At 45.0% G+C, this 20,470-nt stretch overlaps 2 protein-coding genes across 3 annotated transcripts in view; one reads left to right on the forward strand and one right to left on the reverse strand.

Moving 5' to 3' along the window:
* Positions 1–1,066: 1,066 nt before the first annotated feature.
* On the reverse strand, positions 1,067–4,728 carry LOC108919676 (probable G-protein coupled receptor 141). Of its 2 annotated transcripts, none has more exons than XM_018727883.2 (2): positions 4,662–4,728; positions 1,067–2,605 (listed from the first exon to the last, which is right to left on the reverse strand). In XM_018727883.2, exon 2 carries the CDS (start codon positions 2,585–2,587, stop codon positions 1,715–1,717), a length of 873 nt encoding a protein of 290 aa, XP_018583399.1. In that variant the 5' UTR covers positions 2,588–2,605; positions 4,662–4,728; the 3' UTR covers positions 1,067–1,714. The 2 variants fall into 2 exon arrangements, with proteins under 2 accessions (XP_018583399.1, XP_018583398.1); XM_018727882.2 differs by having other exon boundaries at positions 4,595–4,726.
* A 9,525-nt stretch (positions 4,729–14,253) lies between these two features.
* The window catches only part of LOC108919671 (RAB11-binding protein RELCH homolog), a 41,994-nt gene continuing 35,777 nt past the window's right edge, over positions 14,254–20,470 (forward strand). The window contains exon 1 of the mRNA XM_018727876.2: positions 14,254–14,749. Within this exon, the coding sequence (XP_018583392.1) occupies positions 14,362–14,749 (388 nt within the window). The 5' untranslated portion in view covers positions 14,254–14,361. The remainder of the gene's footprint in view (positions 14,750–20,470) is intronic.

Genomic DNA, 20,470 nt, shown 5'->3' on the forward strand with positions numbered 1-20,470 from the left:
ACTTTGTCTCCCAAAGTTCGTAATTCTTTTCATCTCCGTCGAAACACAGTCTACTCAGTCTATTACCTACTTCTCTTCTGGGCCCATAACCTGTTGGCGCAGCCATCTCTGCGTTTGAGAAGTGGTAAATAGATTATACTTAACGGAGGTAACAAAGTACACGTTCACACCATCGGTTTGCTTAAACCGGAAGGGGGGAACATTTATTTACGTACGTGCTTCATCAGAACACATCACGCACAACAAAGGTCATGTGATCGATACTTCACCAACATGAGAGCACACTGAATAGAATCTCCAACAATTAGTCTTGATTTGAACGTGCAAAAGGGAGGAAGTAACACCATAGCTACAGGGAGTTCTGCTTCCTTTCCTGTTTTTTAACAACATTGAGCAGATTTCTTTGAAGCCCGTTTCTTAATCGTACGGCTCATTTCAGGTAAACACGTGTTCAATACTTATTGAGACTAACTTGGGATCACCACAGTCCTGATTACAGAGCAGATGCAATTAAATAAAATGAACTTTTACAGAGCGCTGAACAAAGGCAGAACATGCATTAGTTGGGTTACCTGTGCACGTCAACAAAATCTTGAAAAAAAAAGTGGTGAGGTTTTCCTCCTATAACTTCAAAAAGATGAAATGCAACTGATGTGGCTCACATAAAAAGCTAGTTATAGGTTTAAAATATGTTGCATTACCTGAAGACAAGGCAACATTTTGCCCTTTTTCTGTTCTTTTAAGTGAACTTAAAAATTTTTCTTTTAAAACAGACTGTTAAAATCTTCAGAAAATTTTATTCTTTAACTTAAATAAAAAGCAATACGTATGTGGGGCTAACATATTAACCTTTCACAGTGTATTCACACATGCACACACCATCTGAACCGCTTGTCCCATACGGGGTCACAGAGCCTAACCCAGCAACACAGGGCGGAGGGCTGGAGGGGGAGGGGACACACCCAGGATGGAACGCCAGTCCATCACAAGGCACCCCAAGCAGGGCTCGAACCCCAGACCCACCAGAGAGTAGGATGAGGTCCAACCCACTGCACCACCACACCCCCACACTCCCCCCAGCCTATTCACACTTAGTAAAAGCCATTCTCAGTCACGTTTGGACCGAGAACTCTTTTTTGGAATATGTGGATAAACCAGAGCAGCTACAGCACATAGAACCAAAACCACAGCACAGGAGACCTGCTACCACTTCCTGCTAACCTACCATGCTGCCTCCACATGCAGACTAACAGTATTAGAACAAATAAACTGATGGATTGTGTCCAGAAAATAAAAATACTCTTGGTGTCATTTCACTGGTACATCAGCAAGAATTTATTTTAAAGGTTAAATCGGAAGTCTTCAGCAAGCTGCTTGCGTTTGAGATGTGGAATAAGTTCTCATGTCTATAGAGTAGGGAGTACTGCAATATGGGTACCAGCAAGAACAAAATGCTTGTTTTGCAAAAGTATATTGACTTAGATAAGCTAACGTACTGGCTGTCTGCACAGCTAACCATAGCTAAAACAGGAGTCCAGCTTTGTAGAAACCACCAAAGTAAAGTGTAGGAATCATAATATGTTGTGGTATTTATAGATATTATGAATAAATGTAGTATCATAAAGTTCAAGTATCAGAAGCTGCCCCTGGAATATGTTGCTTGTTTGAAAAAGGTCTGCATTTTCTCTGTGCATAATGATCATTAAAATTCAAGTCAAATGCAGTGCTTTACTGAACAGGTGATACAAGTGTTCTTTCCTAAGAAAATCAGCATATCAAAGCAACTGAGGGCCGTCATAGCCAGAAACACCTCATTCTTGTTCTCCATTGCCTTGTCATAGTTGCTCACATAGTATATTCTGAACATGTGGTAGGGCAGAAAACACACAAGCATCACCAAGATGAAGAGAAGGCTCTTGAGTTGGGCCCAGAACTCCTGGTGGCTGCAGGCTGTGCTCCTGTGCTTCCACAGAACTCGGCCTAAAATGTACACCTGACAGCTTGTCAGCCCAGACACAGTGAGAAGGATCACCCCGCTGATCACATAGTTCAGGACTTTGGCTTTGTACTTATTCTTTACCTCTTGTCCAAAATGGAAGCATTGGTTGTTGTTTGTTTCCTGCGTGCCATACATGTGAAATGTCACAGGTATGAGGATGATGATGACAATCCAGATGGTAACACTCACTGCCAGGGCATGCAGCTTTCGGTAGAACTCTAGCTTGTCAACTCGTTTGAAGTAGCTGATGTTGCGGATGACAAGGATGATGACATAGAAGATGAAGGCAATGAGCATGTGTCCATGGATGGTGGCACTGACCACCTTGCAGAAAGAATAACTCAATGACCACTGGCGAGCCACATAGTAGTGGATACGAAAGGGCACAGTCAGAAGGAAGATATAATGCACCAAGATGAGGTTGACGACAGCCATAGTGGTCACTGACCGCACATTGGAATTTACAATGCTCACTGCTGTGGCCGTGCTTGCCAGTGTACCGATGATGAACACGAGGCTGTAGATTGAAAGCAAAGCCAGTCTGACATCTTCTGGAAAGGTGTTGTTTGTCCCATTAACTAATGACATTATTCCTCTTCTTTATTCCTAAAATGAGAGCAATACATTTTTGAAGTACATTATAACTACATATTATAAAGTATATTTTAAATCATGATAAAACTGCTATGATGACCTGGCATCCTGTCTGGGGAGTGCCCTTTTTTCTGAACACAGGCTCTGGAGCAGAGTGAATCTGACTTGGACAGGAGTTCACCCACAGTGACAGAGTGATTGTGATAAAACTATTTTTAAAATATGTCACACTGCTATGTAATCAGTCTTACTGGCCAGTTTCCTTTTGAAAATACCTCCTACATGGAAGCTTATAGACCATTCCTACTGTCCTCATTGATTAAGAATAATTTGAATCACCAGTTCAGTTACGGATGCTGTTGCACTACCAGTTAAAAAGGTCATAGACTTCCTTCAGTGAAGATGTACTTGTGCTTTTCAAGCCATTTACAGTAGTACTTTACAAAAAGCAACAAATAAATTAAGATAAACGTTAAACTAAGGAGTTGGTGATTGACTTCAGGAAAAAGGATACGGTTCAGGGACCTATCTACATAGGAGGGGACGTTGTAGAGAGGGTCAACGGCTTCAAATTCCTCGGGGTCACCCTCACTGCCAAACTCACATGGACTGAACACACAGCATCAACCATCAAAAAGGCCCATCAGCGCCTCCACTTCCTCAGGCGTCTGAAGAAAGCCAGGATGTCAACTACAGTTCTCACCACTTTCTACAGGTGTGCTGTGGAGTCCATCTTCACAGGGTGTATTACATCCTGGGGTGGCAGCTGCTCCATACAGGACAAGAAAGTCCTACAGAGGGTGGTCAAAAAAGCTCAGGAAATCATCGGCATACAGCTACCAGCAGTACAGGACACCTACACCACACGCTGTCTCAGAAAGACGATGCGCATCATGAGAGACCATAGTCACCCTGCACGGACACTTTTCTTTTCCTTACCATCTGCAGAATAGCTTAGGTCTATTCGAACCCGCACAGCTAGGTACAGGAACAGCTTTTACCCCACTGCTGTAAGCGTATACAACACTAACCAATGTGCTACCTTTAGTAACTAGAGTTGGACTGCTCCACCCAAGCACATTGGTAAATTACACTGCCACTTTAAACATTCTCATTCTCTCGTTCTGAGTTCTGACTGTCAATTGGAATTATGGTTACTACTGTTACCATTATTTATTGCTATTGCTGTTGCACTACTCACTGTCATTGTCATTGTTTTGTTTGTGCAGTATTTCTATTGTCTTTTTCCATAGTCTGTGGAGAAGCATTCAGGAAGATTTTCATGATACATGTACATGGTACTTGTATCTATGACAGTAAACTTGAAACAAACCTGGGTGGCATCTTGAGATTAGATTGGTCATGAAGAAATGCCTCTGACTTTTATCTTTAAAAGCAATCATGAATATCGTCATTTACTGTATGTACTAATGCATTAGATTTTCTTAGTACAGCTGACATCTAGATCACTGTGGACGGTTACTGTGCAGTGTTATATCTCTTTCCTCCACTTAGCCCCCCCCCACCCCAGTTCAGTATCAATAAGCTTTAATTACACCAATTTTGGGTTCCAAGTTAAAAAAAAAAAAAAGCGTATGAGTGTCGGTCTCTTTCACACTGATCACAGAAAGTTTGACAAACAAACATATTGTTATCAAGATGATTGCAATTTAACAGTCATGTTCTATCACAGTTATTAATAAATGCACCTTCTTTGTCATTACACAGGTCAGATGAACAGCTACATATTTAAGAATACAGCTAGATGTGAAAGTTTTTCACATGATGTAAAATGAAACTTTATTAAAAAGTCCCTGTGTTCAGGCTGTTAATACAGAAATATATTGAAACTTAAAAAGAAAAAAATTAAAATCTTTGAGACTCAAGTCTCTGTTACTTAAAACAGACCTCTGGATCCGCTGACAGAGTAAACAGTTTTGGCGATTCAATTCCTTACATTTCAATAGAGAAATATATTATTAACTGCAATTATTCTCTCACCTTCCCTGTAAAACTGCACCATATCCCCAGCTACACACACACACCGATCCCCTTGTGTGCTCTGTACCTCAGAACATCTTCCTTCTCCATGCAGCATGGGTAGCCTTTGCCTTGAGTTTGAAGTCTGTGTTTTCTGTTATCTTTTGCGCAACTGGTGGATGGGAGCTGCTGGGGGCGGAAGGGTTCAAACAGGGGAACTGATGTGACCAATGAAGTCACACTGCATACAGGATGTGGTGTGGCTCTCAGGGGTGGTTCTTTGTTCTCACCTCAGATGGCACCATGTTGCATTGGCTGAAGAGTCAGTTTAAGGAACCAACAAACTCAGGAAACAGATTACAAAATACATACATGAACATTTACTAAAAAATTCTTGTGCCCTCTTTCAGAACAACTATACTTTAGTTAGCCGTTACTCCCCGGGAGGTGTGTTGTCAACCTAAACAATTTGTCCTGCTTTCTAATTTCATAAATGTGTTAAAAATTTGAATAATTAAGATTTTCTTCTTTTCCCCAGTTTATACCTTTTAATGATTTTAAGCAGAAAATGCTCTTTTTTAAAATGATGACATGTATACTACAAAGAAAAAAGTTCTGGTTAAAGACTTCATTATAATGAGGTCATTATTAAGAGTTTTTCATTTGTAGTTTAGAAATTTATTGAGCAGCAACATTAAAATATACTCTTCACATGCTATGTATGATTTCTGTGTCCTCTGCAACTAAAGCTGAAAGCATATCTGAACTCCCCCAAAAAAGGCTGGTACACCTTAATTTTTAAAAGATTTTTTCCTACCCTTTTTTTCACAGAGGTAACAGGGAAATGTTCATCCCCTCAAGGAAAAGAAAAAATGGTCACATGCAGTGCATCATGCATATGGACCTGCATCGCATGTATGGTACACTGTATAAAGAAATTAAAGTAGAAGAAAATTAACATGAATCAAAAACCCATAAACAGCCGCACTGATGTTAGCCAACTGTTGAGCCAACTGCCCTCGGAATCATGGTGTTGTTGTGGTTGACTGAAAAAGTGGAGGAAATAGAAAGCAAAACAAGTTTCTGACTCTTCTAAACTTGATACCAGAATAGTAGTTAGTTCTTCACGATCTGCAGAAGAGATGAATTAAAGTTTTTAATTAGAAGAAGTACAGTTAAAGGGAAAAGAATATGTGCAAACTGACTTTTGCACTTGCAAGACATGGTCTTCACTGCCAAACCAGCAGAGTAAAAAGAGCGAGGTTGGTCACTTCCACAGTACTTTCACAGTACGCCTACCTGCTATAATTATAATGAGCACGTGAAACTCATTTCCCTGCAGTTAGTATCTGCTGAGAACACATGGAGGCTGTGGACTGGTTTCCACATTACTGCTTTTGACGTGCTTAAATTTTCACACTGTCAAGGGGAAGCTTTTTCTGTGAGGGCCTTCATGTTTGCTCTTGTTTATATGAGCAGGCAGGCAGGTGCAGAGCTGCATTACTCATGTTATACAGTATCTGTGACTGTGGAAGAGAACTCCACAAGCACTCCTGGTCACACAGCAAGGCTGTGTCAGTCACTGCTACTGCAGCTAGGGAGCCAGTCTTGATCACTATCCCCAGAAGAGGCAAGAAGATGCTGCCTCATTCCTAGTGGGACCCGTTCATTCAGGGTTAGTGGTGATGTGTCCTGGGTGAGGTCTCCCCATACGTCTAGTTTGTCAGGTTCTGGAAGGAAGAGCTCAGGAAGAGGGACAGTAATTTTTGGAAGAATGCTTTGATTGGTGATTGTAACAGGTTTCTAAAGTTTTTTTTCACATTTGATAACTTGTTATATGTGTTTATGGTGTTGTTAGAATGTTGATGTTTATGTCATTGATTGATGTCTGAGCAATTTCACACTTTTAAATGAGTTTTGAGATGATACTTTGGTACTTTTCCTTGTAGTCTGTAGTCCCATTTTTATGGTTCTTTATAAAATACTTAAAGAATTATAGGGTTTTTAAGTGTTAAGTTTAATTCTTAAACTGGTTATAATATAGGGTGGCTGAAGTGTACTGGTTGGAGCTGCTGCCTTTGGACCCCAAGGCTACAGGTTTGAATCCCACCTCCAGTTCTAGTACCCTTGAGGTTCTTACTCTGAATTGTTCGTGTAAAAAAAAAAATACTCAGTTGTATAAATAGATAAGTAATTGTATATATCTTAAATTTATAAATGGATTAGAAAGAAAAGTGTCAGATAAACATTCTTTCAACTTTAATCTCTGAAGTTTTCACTTTCTGAGTTTGGAAAAATTAACTCAGGCATTTATAGCACAGATAAGAGAAAAATCTGTCATATGTAATGACTGAGAAATTTTTAATAATAGTATGATATGGATATGTAATCACTTGATGTGTTTTCTATTTCTGGAGTGTTTTTAAACTTTATTGGACTTAATAAAGTTTGGAGGGAAAAAACTATCTTTGTAAAGAAATGTGAGGGAAGGAATTGTCTCTGTGCTGGCATTATACGAGCCTTTCCCTGTTTTGCTGTCCCTTAAAAAATACACAGTCGAATGGCCTTCTAACAATACATATAGAAGCCAAATGTGGGTTGTCAAAGAGAAATGAAATCAAGCAATGAAAAGAGTCATTTTTCCATATACCATTCATTTATCTACAGAAGTTAGAAAATGCCCCACCACAAAACCAATTCAATCTTTTAAACCACCTTAATGTACTTTATAACCAGGTGTTATAATTTCATAAATAATGCTGTTATTTGTGCTATTTTGTTGATATAAAAGCTTGCTTTGTGGTGATGTGGATTTGAAGCTTGCTCTGAGGCTAGCATTTGATTCTTGTAATTTTGAATGTCTCTGTCATGGTCGGGTCTGAGGGAAGCGGCGGACCCAAGTGCAGAACGGTAATCGTGGTGGTGTCTTCGGGGAAATCCAAGAGAGGAGGTCAGAGGACGGGCAAAGGGTCATCGAGGTGCGAATGTCGTAACAGGGAGGATCCAAAAGGAGAGGTCAGTACACAGGCAAGAGGTCGATGATCAGAAAGAGGCAGTAGATCAGGGGAACAAGGGACGGGTTCGGAGAAGGCGTTCGGCAACAGGAAATGGCTGGAGAAGGTCGCTAACGAGGAGGCAGATCAAGGTTCCGCATCAGCTGGTGGTCTGACGTAGCCTTTTATGCTGTAGTCTGTGTTGCTTCCCAGGTGTTCCGTGTTGGCCCGGAGGTGTGGGTGTGGCAGTCTCAAAGTAGTCATATTAGGTCCATTTGAGGACAGAAGTTGGCAGTGACAATTCTGTTGCATACTGACATATTTTTTTCAAAACTTATATAATGTAAAAACAATACAGCTGTAATACTGTATACAGTAATTCCTTTTACTAAATAATCAGTGTTATACTGGTGACTGCAGTAGTGATTCACAGTCTTACAGTGTTCAGCAGGACTGCACTGCAGTGCGCAGTTCAGCCTACAGGTTTGTTAATAATTTCCCATCCATCCATCCATCCATCCATCCATCCATCCATCCATCCATCCATCCATCCATCCATCTTCCTCCGCTTATCTGGGACCGGGTCGCGGGGGCAGCAGTCCAAGCAGAGTCTTCCAGACGTCCCTCTACCCGCACACCTCCTCCAGCTCCTCTGGGGAAACCCCAAGGCGTTCCCAGGCCAGCTGGGAGACATAGTCTCTCCAACGCGTCCTGGGTCTGCCCCGAGGCCTCCTCCCAGTGGGACATGCCCAGAACACCTCACCAGGGAGGCGTCCAGGAGGCATCTGGAACAGATGCCCGAGCCACCTCAACTGGCTCCTCTCGATGCGGAGGAGCAGCGGCTCTACTCCGAGCTCCTCCCGGGTGACTGAGCTCCTCACCCTATCCCTAAGGGTGTGCCCAGCCATTCTGCGGAGGAAACTCATTTCTGCCGCTTGTATCCGCGATCTCATTCTTTCGGTCATGATCCAGAGTTCATGGCCATAGGTGAGGGTAGGAACGTAGATCGACCGGTAAATTGAGAGCTTCGCCTTACGACTCAGCTCCCTCTTCACCACAACAGACCGGTACAATGACCGCATTACTGCGGACGCCGCACCGATCCGTCCGTCAACCTGCCGCTCCATTTTTCCCTCACTCGTGAACAAGACCCCGAGATACTTAAACTCCTCCACTTGAGGGAGCAACTCCCCCCTAACCCGGAGGGGGCAATCCACCTTTTTCCGACTGAGAACCATGGCCTCGGATTTGGAGGTGCCGATTCTCATCCCCACCGCTTCGCACTCAACTGCAAACCTCTCCAGTGCACGCTGTAAGTCTTGATTCGATGAGGCCAACAGGACCACATCATCCACAAAAAGCAGAGACGAGATCCTGCGGCCACCAAAACAGACACCCTCCGTTCCCTGGCTGTGCCTAGAAATTCTGTCCATGAAGATAATGAACAGAATCGGTGACAAAGGGCAGCCCTGGCGGAGTCCAACATGCACCGGGAACAGGTCTGACTTACTGCCGGCAATACGAACCAAGCTCCTGCTCCGGTCATACAGGGAACGAACAGCCCGTAGCAGCGAGCTCTGAACCCCATAATCCCGAAGTACCTCCCACAGGATGCCATGAGGGACACGGTCAAATGCCTTCTCCAGGTCCACAAAACACATATGGACTGGTTGGGCAAACTCCCACGAACCCTCCAACACCCAAGTGAGGGTATAGAGCTGGTCCAGTGTTCCACGGCCAGGGAGAAAACCGCATCGCTCCTCCTGAATCCAAGGTTCGACTATCGGTCGGATTCTCCTCTCCAGTACCCCTGCATAGGCTTTCCCAGGGAGGCTAAGGAGTGTGATCCCCCTATAGTTGGAACACAATCTCCGGTCTCCCTTCTTAAAAAGAGGGACCACCACCTCGGTCTGCCAGTCCAGAGGCACCGTTCCCTAGCTCCACGCAATGCTGCGGAGGCGTGTCAGCCAAGACAGCCTCACAACATCCAGAGACTTGAAAAACGCAGGGCGGATCTCGTCCACGCCCGGAGCCTTGCCACCGAGGAGTTTTTTGACTACCTCAGCAACTTGAACCAGGGTAATGGACGAGTCCCCCTCCAAGTTCCCAGCCTCAGCTTCCTCTACGGAAGGCGCGTTGGAGGGATTGAGGAGATCCTCAAAGTACTTCTTCCACCGCCCGAGGACATCCTCAGTTGAGGTCAGCAGCGCACCACTTCCACTGTGAACAGTGTTGGCGGAACACCGCTTCCCCCCTTCTGAGTTGCCGGACGGTTTGCCAGAATCTCTTTGAGGCCGACCGAAAGTCTTCCTCCGTGGCCTCGCCGAACTCCTCCCAGGCCCGAGTTTTTGCCGGGGCGACTGCCAGAGACGCGTTCCATCTGGCTCGCCGGTACCTGTCAGCTGCTTCAGGAGTCCCATGAGCCAGCCAGGACCTGGTTGAAGCTCTGTCGGAGGTGGGAGTTGAAGACTTCTCTGACAGGGGCCTCCTCCAAACGTTCCCAACAGACCCTCACTATGCGTTTGGGCCTGCCAGGTCTGTCCAGCTTTTTCCCCCACCATCGAATCCAAGTCACCACCAGGTGGTGATCAGCTGACAGCTCAGCCCCTCTCTTCACCCGAGTGTCCAAGACATATGGCCGAAGATCAGAAGAAACGAATACAAAGTCGATCATCGACCTCCGACCTAGGGTGTCCTGGTGCCAAGTGCACTGATGGACACCCTTATGCATGAACATAGTGTTTGTTACGGACAAACCGTGACTAGCACAGAAATCCAATAACAACTCACCGCTCGGGTTCAGATCAGGGAGGCCGTTCCTCCCAATCATGCCCCTCCAGGTGTCACTGCCCACGTGGGCGTTAAAGTCCCCCAGTAGAACGACAGAGTCCCCAGTGGGAGCGCTTTCCAGCACGCCCTCCAGGGACTCTAAAAAGGCCAGGTACTCTGCACCGCCGTTAGGCGCATAAGCACAAACAACAGTGAGAGACCGTTCCCTGACCCGAAGGCGCAGGGAGATGACCCTCTCATTCACCGGGTAGACTCCAAAAAATGGCGGCTGAACTGGGGGGCTATTAATAAGCCCACACCAGCCCGCCGCCTCTCACCCTGGCCAACGCTAGAATAGTGGAGAGTCCACTCCTGGTCGAGAAGAGTGGTTCCAGAACCCAAGCTGTGAGTGGAAGTGAGCCCGACTATATCTAGACGGTAACTCTCAACCTCCTGCACCAGCTCAGGCTCCTTCCCCGCCAGTGAGGTGACATTCCAAGTCCCAAAAGCCAGAGTTGGCGCCCGAGGTTTGGGTCGGCCGGGCACTCGGCCCCAACCACCGCCCAAATCACAACGCACCGGCCCCTTACGGCCTCTCCGGCAGGTGCTGAGCCCACCAAAGAGTGGCTTCCCGTCTTGGCTTCGGGCTGAGCCCGGCCAGGAGCTCACATGCGAGCCCCCCCCCCCCCAAGGCCTGGCTCCAGGGTGCGGCCCCGGTGACCCCATACTGGGTGGGGTAAACGAAAACCCTGATTTAATTGTCATCATAAGGGGGTTTTGAACTGCGCTTTGTCTCGTCTGTCACCCAGGACCTGTTTGCCATGGGAGACCCTAGAGGGGGCATATAGCCCCAGGCAACATAGCTCCTGAGATCATTCAGGCACTCAAACCCCTCCACCACGTTAAGGTGGCGGTTCGAGGGGGGATATAATAATTTCCCTGAAAATATAATTACAATAAACTGAATTCTCACATTAAAACTTCTTTCCATTTGCTGGGAGCAGATGGAAGATTGTATCAAATTATTATTCCCTCTATTACTCAAGATTCAATAGGCCTGAGTAATAGAGGGAATAATACTTCATTCAAGAAGCATCTGAAAACATACTTTTCCTTCATGTCTCCCCCTCCTGTGTGCTTGATAATTATGCATACTTAAAAAGAAAACTACATGCAGCTATTTGTGTAATGTATACTAGTTCATACTGCAGTATGAGAACTCTACTCAGGAGTCTAGTGTCTGCATCCAAATATCTCTTCCTGTAGGTGTAATGCACTGTTTTCACTTTGTCCATCTTTATATTCTGTTCCTTTGCATAGCACTTAGTTGAAGCTGTTTTGACATCTCTTACAGCCTCAATTCTTCTTGGGTATGATGCGACAAACTTGGCACACCTTCATCTGATAATTTTCTGCCTTTCTTCTTTGCAGATCCTCTCCACCTCTGTCAGGTTTGATCTGGACCACCGGCAAACTGCTATTTTTAGGTCTTTTCAGAGATGTTCGATTAGGTTGAATTCTGGGCCCAGGCTAGGTCACTCAGGGACATTTACAGAGTTGTGCCTAAGCTACTCCTGTGTTGTCTTTTCTTTATGCTTAGGGTCATTGTTCTGCTGGAAGAAGAACCTTCAGCCCAGTCTGTGGTCCAGAGCACTCAAACAGATTTTCATCAAGATATCACTGTACTTTGCTCCTTTCAGCTTTCTATCAACTTTGACTGGTCTCCCAGTCCCTGCAGTGAAAAACAACCTAATAGCATGATGCTGCCACCACCATGCTTCACCATTGGGATGGTATTTTGCAGATGATGAGCAGTGCCTGGTTTCCTGCACACATGATGCTTAGAAGAGGAGCCAAACAGTTTTACCTTGGTTTCATCAGACCAGAGAATCATGTTTCTCATAGTCAGAATTCTTTATGGTGGTCCTTCATATGTCTTTCACTGAGGAAAGCCTTCCATCTTTCCACTCTGTCATTAAGCCCAGATCAATGGTGTCACGCCCCCCATGGCGGCGCAACAGGGAACACGTGCCACGACTCGTTAAACGCAGGTATAAGAAGGGAATGTGAAACACAGCACAGTGTGGAACCTTGTTCAGCCTTGTTGATCACTTGTGCTCCTCGCCCTGCTCCTTGTCTCCGACTCACTGGTTTGCCTGATCACTCGCCTGTTTCTTGGATTACAGTTCTTAGATTTGCCCCTTTGGATTCTGTTTGCACATCGGTTACCCTTTGCCTGTTTTTTTGACAATGTCTACTGAACGACCCCATGGCCAAGCTTCCTGTGCTCTGCACTTGGGTCCAACGCAACTGCGCCTGGGGAACACCATGACAAATGGAGTGTTTTAGTGATGGTTGTCCTTCTAGAAGTTTCTCCCTTCTCCTCACAGGACCTTTGGAGCTCAGCCAGAGTAGGAAACAAATTCTAGGAGAGACTAACAGCCAGCTCTAGAAAGAGTTGTGGTTCTTCCAAACTTCTTCCATTTAAGAATTATGAAGGCCATTGTGCTTTTGGGAACCTTCAATGCTATAAAAAATTTTTTTGTAGGCTTTCCCAGATGTGTGGTGGTGCAGTGGGTTGGACCACAGTACTGCTCTCCAGTGGGTCTAGGGTTTGAGTCCCCCTTGGGGTGCCTTGTGACGGACTGGAGTCCCGTCCCGGGTGTGTCCCCTCCCCCTCCGGCCTTACGCCCTGTGTTGCCGGGTAGGCTCCGGTTCCCCGCGACCCCGTATGGGACAAGCGGTTCTGAAAATGTGCGTGTGTGCTTTCCCAGATCTGTGCCTTGACACTGTCACATGAAACAGAGGACGTAGGGACTGCCAGACCCAAGTGAAGGATCGCTTTGTCAGGAACCAAGGGGTCAGGCGAGTTCTCGTTGACAGGGGCAGGCAAAGAATCAGTCAATCAGCAGTCAGAGTGGGAGTGAGGGTCCACGGACATAGAAAACAAGGCAAATGGTCAGAAAGGTCTTGGTCTTTTGAACAATCTGGAGGACAGTTATCTTATTGAGATTCTACAAGTGCAAAGGAACCGAGGATGATCTTTTAAAGCCGAGTGCTCTAATTGTCATCAGGTGCTTGATTGTCGTCAGGTGCTATCGATTGTGGTGTGAGCATGGATGTGACAGACACAATCCTGTGTGTAAACTCTGCAGGCAATTCCTTTGGCCTTAAGGCTTGGTTTCACAAAGGAGGTCTGTTTACTATTAGAGGTGCTGGAATCTTTCTGTGGTTCTTAAGCATTTTTATTCCTCCTCTTCTGTTGCCGCTGGGTGGATCTTTTATGTTGGATTAATTTGTCTGGGGGCATGATATGCATATTTTGAAATGTGTTTAGTTGTTATTATCTAATTATTTGTGTATTTTCACCGCTACCATTTTCTTTATTGGATATATCTATGTAATGAGCCTCTAGTCTAGTCGGTAACTGTGTTTGCCCCTATTTTCATTTTAGTCACTGCAAACGAACTCAGTCCTTCTACGTCATTCACTTGCTATACTTTTACAATCCGTTCACCAAAATATTTAAGGTACATGAAGTAGTTTACTAATGTACATAGCATTCCTTCTGGACCCCTTCAAACTGTTGAAGAATGACAAACGCGGATTAACGTGAGCTCGTGGGTCGTTATAACGTGTCTTTATAGAAGAGTTTTTTCCGAATAAATGACGTATTTTACGTTTCACTGGCGCGTCAGATAAACGACTGCGAGGCAAAAATGGAGCGGGTTCTCGCTCGCGTCCCTAAAGACTCGAGTCCCAGATGTGAGAGACGCCCCTCCCAACGACACTTCACCTATCTATCTATCTATCTATCTATCTATCTATCTATCTATCCACCCATCAATTCGTCCATCCATCCAGTGTGCGCGCTCCCGTGTCCAATCCCGCGCGCAGGGGCGGGCTGTGAGACGCCTCTGCGCTCCCGCATCACAGTGAATCAGAGGCTCCTGCCTCCTGTCAGCCGGTCCTATCCAGCAGCAACGGGGGGGTAGGGGGGGAATCACTGATTCCTTTGTGTAGAACATGGCGGCGTGCAGCGTGAACCCCTTCAATGGCAGCGACTCCGAGGACGAGAACGAGAACGAGAAGGAGAAGAGCGCCGGTGATGGAGCGCCGGGTTGCCGCAGTGGTGCTCTTTCCCCGAAGACGGACTCGCAGCCTGCGGCGCTGCTGTCCGGCAGCAAGACGAGCCCGAGCCTGGAAGCCGTGCCCGGAGTGTCAGAAGCGCGCCTGTCAGTGGATGCTGTAGCCGCGCAGCTGCTCCGCGATCAGTACATCCTCACGGCACTGGAGCTGCACACGGAGTTGCTGGAGAGCGGCAGGGAGTTGCCACGGCTGCGGGATTACTTCTCGAACCCAGGCAACTTCGAGAAACAGGGCGGGACACCACCGGCGGTAAAAGAGCAAGGAGGTATGGCGAGAGTGTAATAGAGCTCACATCCGGTGTCATACCCGCTCATAGTGTCACACCTCGTCACACATTGCTCTCCCACGTCTCCACCTCACACCTCATCACACGTGTTATTTTACACCTAATCACGCTTGATCCATGCATGATCACACGTGCTCTAACATTCTACAGTATGTACACTATGTCACAACTTGATCCACACCTGATCCCACACTTGATCCACTCTTGATCTCATACCTCATCCCATGCTCTCACACACCTGACCCCATAGTTTCTCACACACTCGCCCCAGAATGAACTCCACTGCTTCTGTTCTTTTGAATGGAGCTTCGGGTGACACTGACATGCAATATTGTGAAGATGCAGATGAATAAGATGTGTTTTGCCAGGTCTGGCTGTGAGTGACAGGTACTGTGTGAACAAGTGCTGAAACACTGTTCCAGTTATTTAAAAGGTGGTTATACTGCATGTGCACTTTGCTTCTGTAATGAGCAGTTATAGTACTTAGCTGTAAAACCAAGTACAGCGCACTCTCTGCATGAAAGCAGGTGAATCAAATAGTTGTGATGGTCTGAGTCATCATCAGTATCACTGATTCATAACGTTGGTCCGTTGAGCTTTGGGGATTTATGAAGTTTAATTTGGGGCTAACTGAGCTATACTGTGATTTAACTGTATGGAGGTTTGCTGATGTAACATTAAATATATCGAGCAAAAATGAAATTGGAGCGTGTCATCAGTGACAGGGGTGTGTAGCAATGAAAGATATGTGTGTCTGCTTCAAAAGGGGAGGAGGGATTTTTACTCACTGGTGGACCCCCCCCCCCCCCCCCCATATCATATGGGAGGGTGTGATGGTGCAGCAGGTTTGGCCAGGTCCCACTCTTTGGCAGGTCTGGGGTTTGAGTCCTGCTTAGGGTGCCTTGCAACAGACTGGTGTCCTGTCCTGGGTGTGTTCCCTCACCCTCCAGCCTTGCACCCTGTGCTGCCGGGTTAGGCTCCGGTTTGCTGTGACCCTGCTCGGGACAAGTGGTTTCAGACTGTGTGTGTATATATGTGTGTATGTGTGTGTGTATATATATATATATATATATATATATATATATATATATGAGCTGGATTCAAATCCAAATAGTCCAGGGGCTGTGATACTGCACCATTGTGTTGCCACCCTATAGTTTTATGAGTTTATATACACTTGTTCCTCGTTAACTGGTCCTAAATTGTTCCTGAAAATGGACTAAATATCAAAAAATGGATAATGAAATTACTTATTCCATTGTTTGTATGAGGAAAAATTTCAGGCTCATCCCAAGTTCACCCCAAAATCACGCTGAATGATGGCTGATATCAACTAGTGCAACAATTTCAAGTTTTACATTCTCACAGCTTGTTTTTGAGTCACATCCCCATTTGGGGAGCTTTTTTGAATTATGCCAGGTGGTCTTTTGGGAATCACCGGTAGTAGCAAGCACAGCTTCCTTCCCATTCTACATATGAGAGTGTTTTTTAAGTCTAAGTTTGGAATTAAGGTGACAACATTCACACAATATGGGCAATTTAGCATCACCAGGCCACTTGAAATGACTGTGGGAGGAAACCAGAGTAAACCCATGCAGACATAGGAAGGACATCTAAACTCCACCATGACTGAGCGGGGATCAAACCCATTTTGTCATGCACCAGCCAGGCACTGTCTGGAGCTTTGTAAACACTGGGTATAGAGTAAGCATCCATTGTTCCTCTTATTGCCTGTTTTAAGACAACTTGTACTGACTGGTGTCCTAATGCAATTTGGTAAGACAGTCCTAAAAAACTTAGGCATTATTATATTTAGAAAAAGAAAAAAAAATACAGTTGCCTGACATGTAGTATGGGATACTACCACAGAAGTAATGTATTAGACAGGTTTCATAATTGATAAAATTTGTGCAAGTTTTTTATGTAATGATGGTTTACGTGTATTTATTTAGTAGATGCTTTTCTCAAAAGCGACTTACAATGGATACTATATAGTGTTACCAGCCCACACACCTTATTCACCAAGGTGACTTACACTGCTGGATACACTACTTTCAATGGGTCACTCAATCTTACATCAGTGGAACACTCTCTCTCTGTGAGTCACGCACTCTGGGGACTGGGGAACCTGAACAGCATGTCTTTGGACTGTGGGAGGAAACCGGAGCACCCAGAGGAAACCCACACAGACATGGGGAGAACATGGAAAAAAAAAATGTGAACCCTTTGAAAATTACTGCATTCATGTATAAATTTGTCTTAAAATCAGGTTTGATGTTCAAAGTTACAGTAATTGATAAACACAATCTGTTTTTACTAATAACAGAAATTATTGTATTGTTTTTGTAAATATTGAAGATATTCACAGTATAGGTTGGAAAAAGTATGTGAAACCCAGGCTAATGCCTTCAACAAAAGTTAATTAGAGCTGGAAATTGGCAAACCTGGTGTCCAATTAATGAAATGAGATTGGAGGTGTGGTTTAGAGCTACTTATAAAAAGCACTCAAATTCTGAGTTTGCTATTCAAAGTATCTGTTGATGTGACCTATGCCTTGGAAAAAAAAAAAAAAGCTCTGGGAAGACCTGTGCTCAAGAATTGTTGCATTGCATAAAGATGGAAAGTGTTCAAAAGTTATCTCAAAGAGCTTAGATATTCATCTGTTCACTGTTAGACAAATTGTCTATAAATGCAGACAATTTAGTACTGTGGCTATTCTTGCTAGAAGTGGCCATCCGTCCAAGAGGACTGAAAGGGCACACCGCATAGTTCTCAATGAGGTAAAAAGAATCTTAGAGTAACAGCTGAAGACTTGAAGAAATCATTAGAAGTGGTTAACATCTCTTTTCATGAGTCTACTATAGAGAAAACATTGAACAAGCATAGTGTCCATGGCAGGACATCATGAAGAAAGCTGCTGCTTTCCAAAAAAAAAAAAAAAAAACATTGCTGCATGCCTCATGTTTGCCAAAGACTGCCTTGACACTCCACAAAGCTACGGGGAAAATGTTTTGTGGACTGATGAAACTGAGGCTGAGTTGTTTGGGAAGAACACGTGGCACTATTTATGGTGTAAAAAAAGGGCGAAGCATACCAACATGAAAACATCATCCCAACGGTTAAGTACAATGGAGGGAGCATCATGATTTGGGGCTGCTTTGTTGCTTTGGGGCCTGGACCACTTGCTGTCATTGAGGGGGAAAATTAATTCCCAAGTTTATTAACATATCCTACAGGATAAGGTCAGAGTGGCTGTGCACCGGCTGAAGCCCAGTAGAAGTTGGGTGATGCAGCATGACAATGATCCTAAACATCAAAGTAAATCCACTACAGAATGGCTTCAGAGAAAGAACATCTGCCTTTTCAAATGGCCCAGTCAGAGCCCAGACCTTAACCCCATAGAGATGCTGTGGAATGACCTCAAGAGAGCTGTTCACACCAGCTCTCCTAAGAATATGGCTGAGCTGAAGCAGTTCTATAAGGAAGACTTGTCCAAAATTCCTCCTGAATGGTGTGCCGGTCTAATCTGCAGCTACCAGAAATGCTTGGTTGAGGTTATTGCTGCCAAAGGAGGATCAACTAGCTATTAAATCCAAGTGTTCACTTACCTTTTTTACAGCACTGTGAATGTTTAGTGGGATGTGTTCAATAAAGCCATAAAAGATTATAATTGTTTGTGTGTTGTTAGCTTTGGACATTGTGTTTGTCTATACTTGTGACTTTGATGATGAGATGACATTTTATGACTATTATTTATTTTTATTTTTTATAGAGCGATCTCATGTAGTCACACAGAGCACTTTAACACAGGCATACAGCAAGAAAAATTGATACAAACAAAGAAGACAGTCAACTAATGGCTACCATAATGAAGAACGTATTATAGAGCTACAAGTATACCTACTGGCCACCGGGGAAAGGAACAAAAACTCCCAACTGAAGGTTGAGGGAGAAAAAAACCTCTGGGGGTCCATGGGCCAGTGGTTGCCCACCCCTCTTGGGCATTCTAGAAAGTAACAATTTGTAAGCCAGTGTTTAACAAGTAATTATAATGTTGGTAAAAGGCATCTTGGATCCCCAACTCGGCAAGCGAGTAAGTAAGTGATGTATTAAACACGATTAGTTAATTAATGCAGAAAGCCAACTAATTCCAAAGGATTCACATACTTTTTTCTTGCCACTGTAGTATTTCTTATGCTGAATTTGATTATTTTTGTCAGGCAAGGTTTTTGATTGATACTCAGTTTTCTTTTGATAACACTGGCCAACAACAATTTTATTACATGGATTGTAATGGATATTCTAAACAGATTTTTTTTCATGCTGAATTCCATCCAGAGAAGTCCAGATGTCCCCATTCCTCACAACTTCCTCCAGCCACTCTCAGGCCAACTAGGAGATATAATCTCTCTAGGAGGTCCTGGCCCGACCTTGGGGTCTCATCCCAGTTGGCTGTGTCTGGTATACCTTCAACAGGAGGCGTCCAGGGGGCACCCTTCCCAGATGCCCAAACCACCTCAACTACCTCCTCTCAATATGGAGGAGTAGTGTCTCTAGTCTGAGTTCCTTCTGTATGTCCGAACTCCTCACCCTGTCATGAGTCCCACCACCCTGCGGAGAAAACTTATTTCAGCCGCTTGTATCCACAGTCTTATTCTTTTGGTCATTACCCAGAGTTCATGACCATTGGTGAGGGTAGGGACATAGACCAACCGGTAAATAGAGAGCTTTGCCTTATGGCTCAGCTCCCCCTTTACCACTACAGTCCGGTACATCAACCACATTACTGCTGTCACTGCTCCTAGTCTGCAGCTGATCTCACGCTCCCTTCTCCTCTCACTCATGAATAAGACCCCAAGATACTCAAACTCCTCCACCTGGGGAAAATTTTTCCCCTTACCTGGAAGGGGGATGACATCCTTTTCTGTGAGAGAGCTATGAACTCAGACTTGGAGGTGCTGATCCTCATACCAACCACTTCACACTTGGCTGTAAACTGTTCCAGTGTGTGCTTGAGGTATCCATGTGACGGTGCCAAAAGGACAACATCATTGGCAAAAAAGAGAGACATCAACTTCTAGCCCGCACATAGAATGCCCTCTTGACCTTGGCTGTGCCTTGATATCCTGTCTATGAAAAGCACAAACAGGAGTGGAGACAAGACACAACCTTGGCGGAGTCCAACACCCACATTGAACGGTCTTGACTTAATGCCGAGTATGCGGACACTGCTCTCACTTCGTGTATACAGAGACAGAATGGCCCGCAGTAGTGGCCCTGGCACCCCATACTCCCGAAGAACCTTCCATAGAATTTCTCGGGGAACACAGTCGTAGGCCTTCTCCAAGTCCACCAAATACATGTAGACTGGATTAGCAAACGCCCATGCCCCCTCAGTTATTTGTGAGATGGTGAAAAGCTGGTCCACTGTTACATGACCAGGACGGAATCTGCATTATTCCTCTTCAATCTGAGGTTCAACTATTGGCCGGAGCCTCCTTTCCAGCACCCTGGCATACGCTTTCTTTCTTCTTCAGCTTGACGGCTTCGCTCACCACTGGTGTTCACCAGTGGGTTCTTGGGTTGCCGTAATAACTGGCACCAACAAGCTACGCCTGGCTGCTTCCACAGTGGAGGTTTTGAACAGGGTCCATTCAGACTCCATGTCCCCTACTTCCTCCGGGACATGGGAGTTAAAAT

Source organism: Scleropages formosus, chromosome 16 (genome assembly GCF_900964775.1).
Source record: "Scleropages formosus chromosome 16, fSclFor1.1, whole genome shotgun sequence".
NCBI lineage: Eukaryota > Metazoa > Chordata > Actinopteri > Osteoglossiformes > Osteoglossidae > Scleropages > Scleropages formosus.

Bases quoted from the DNA above. Each gene is read 5' to 3' on its own strand.
- LOC108919676 (XM_018727883.2), bottom strand. From the start codon at position 2,587: ATGTCATTAGTTAATGGGACAAACAACACCTTTCCAGAAGATGTCAGA.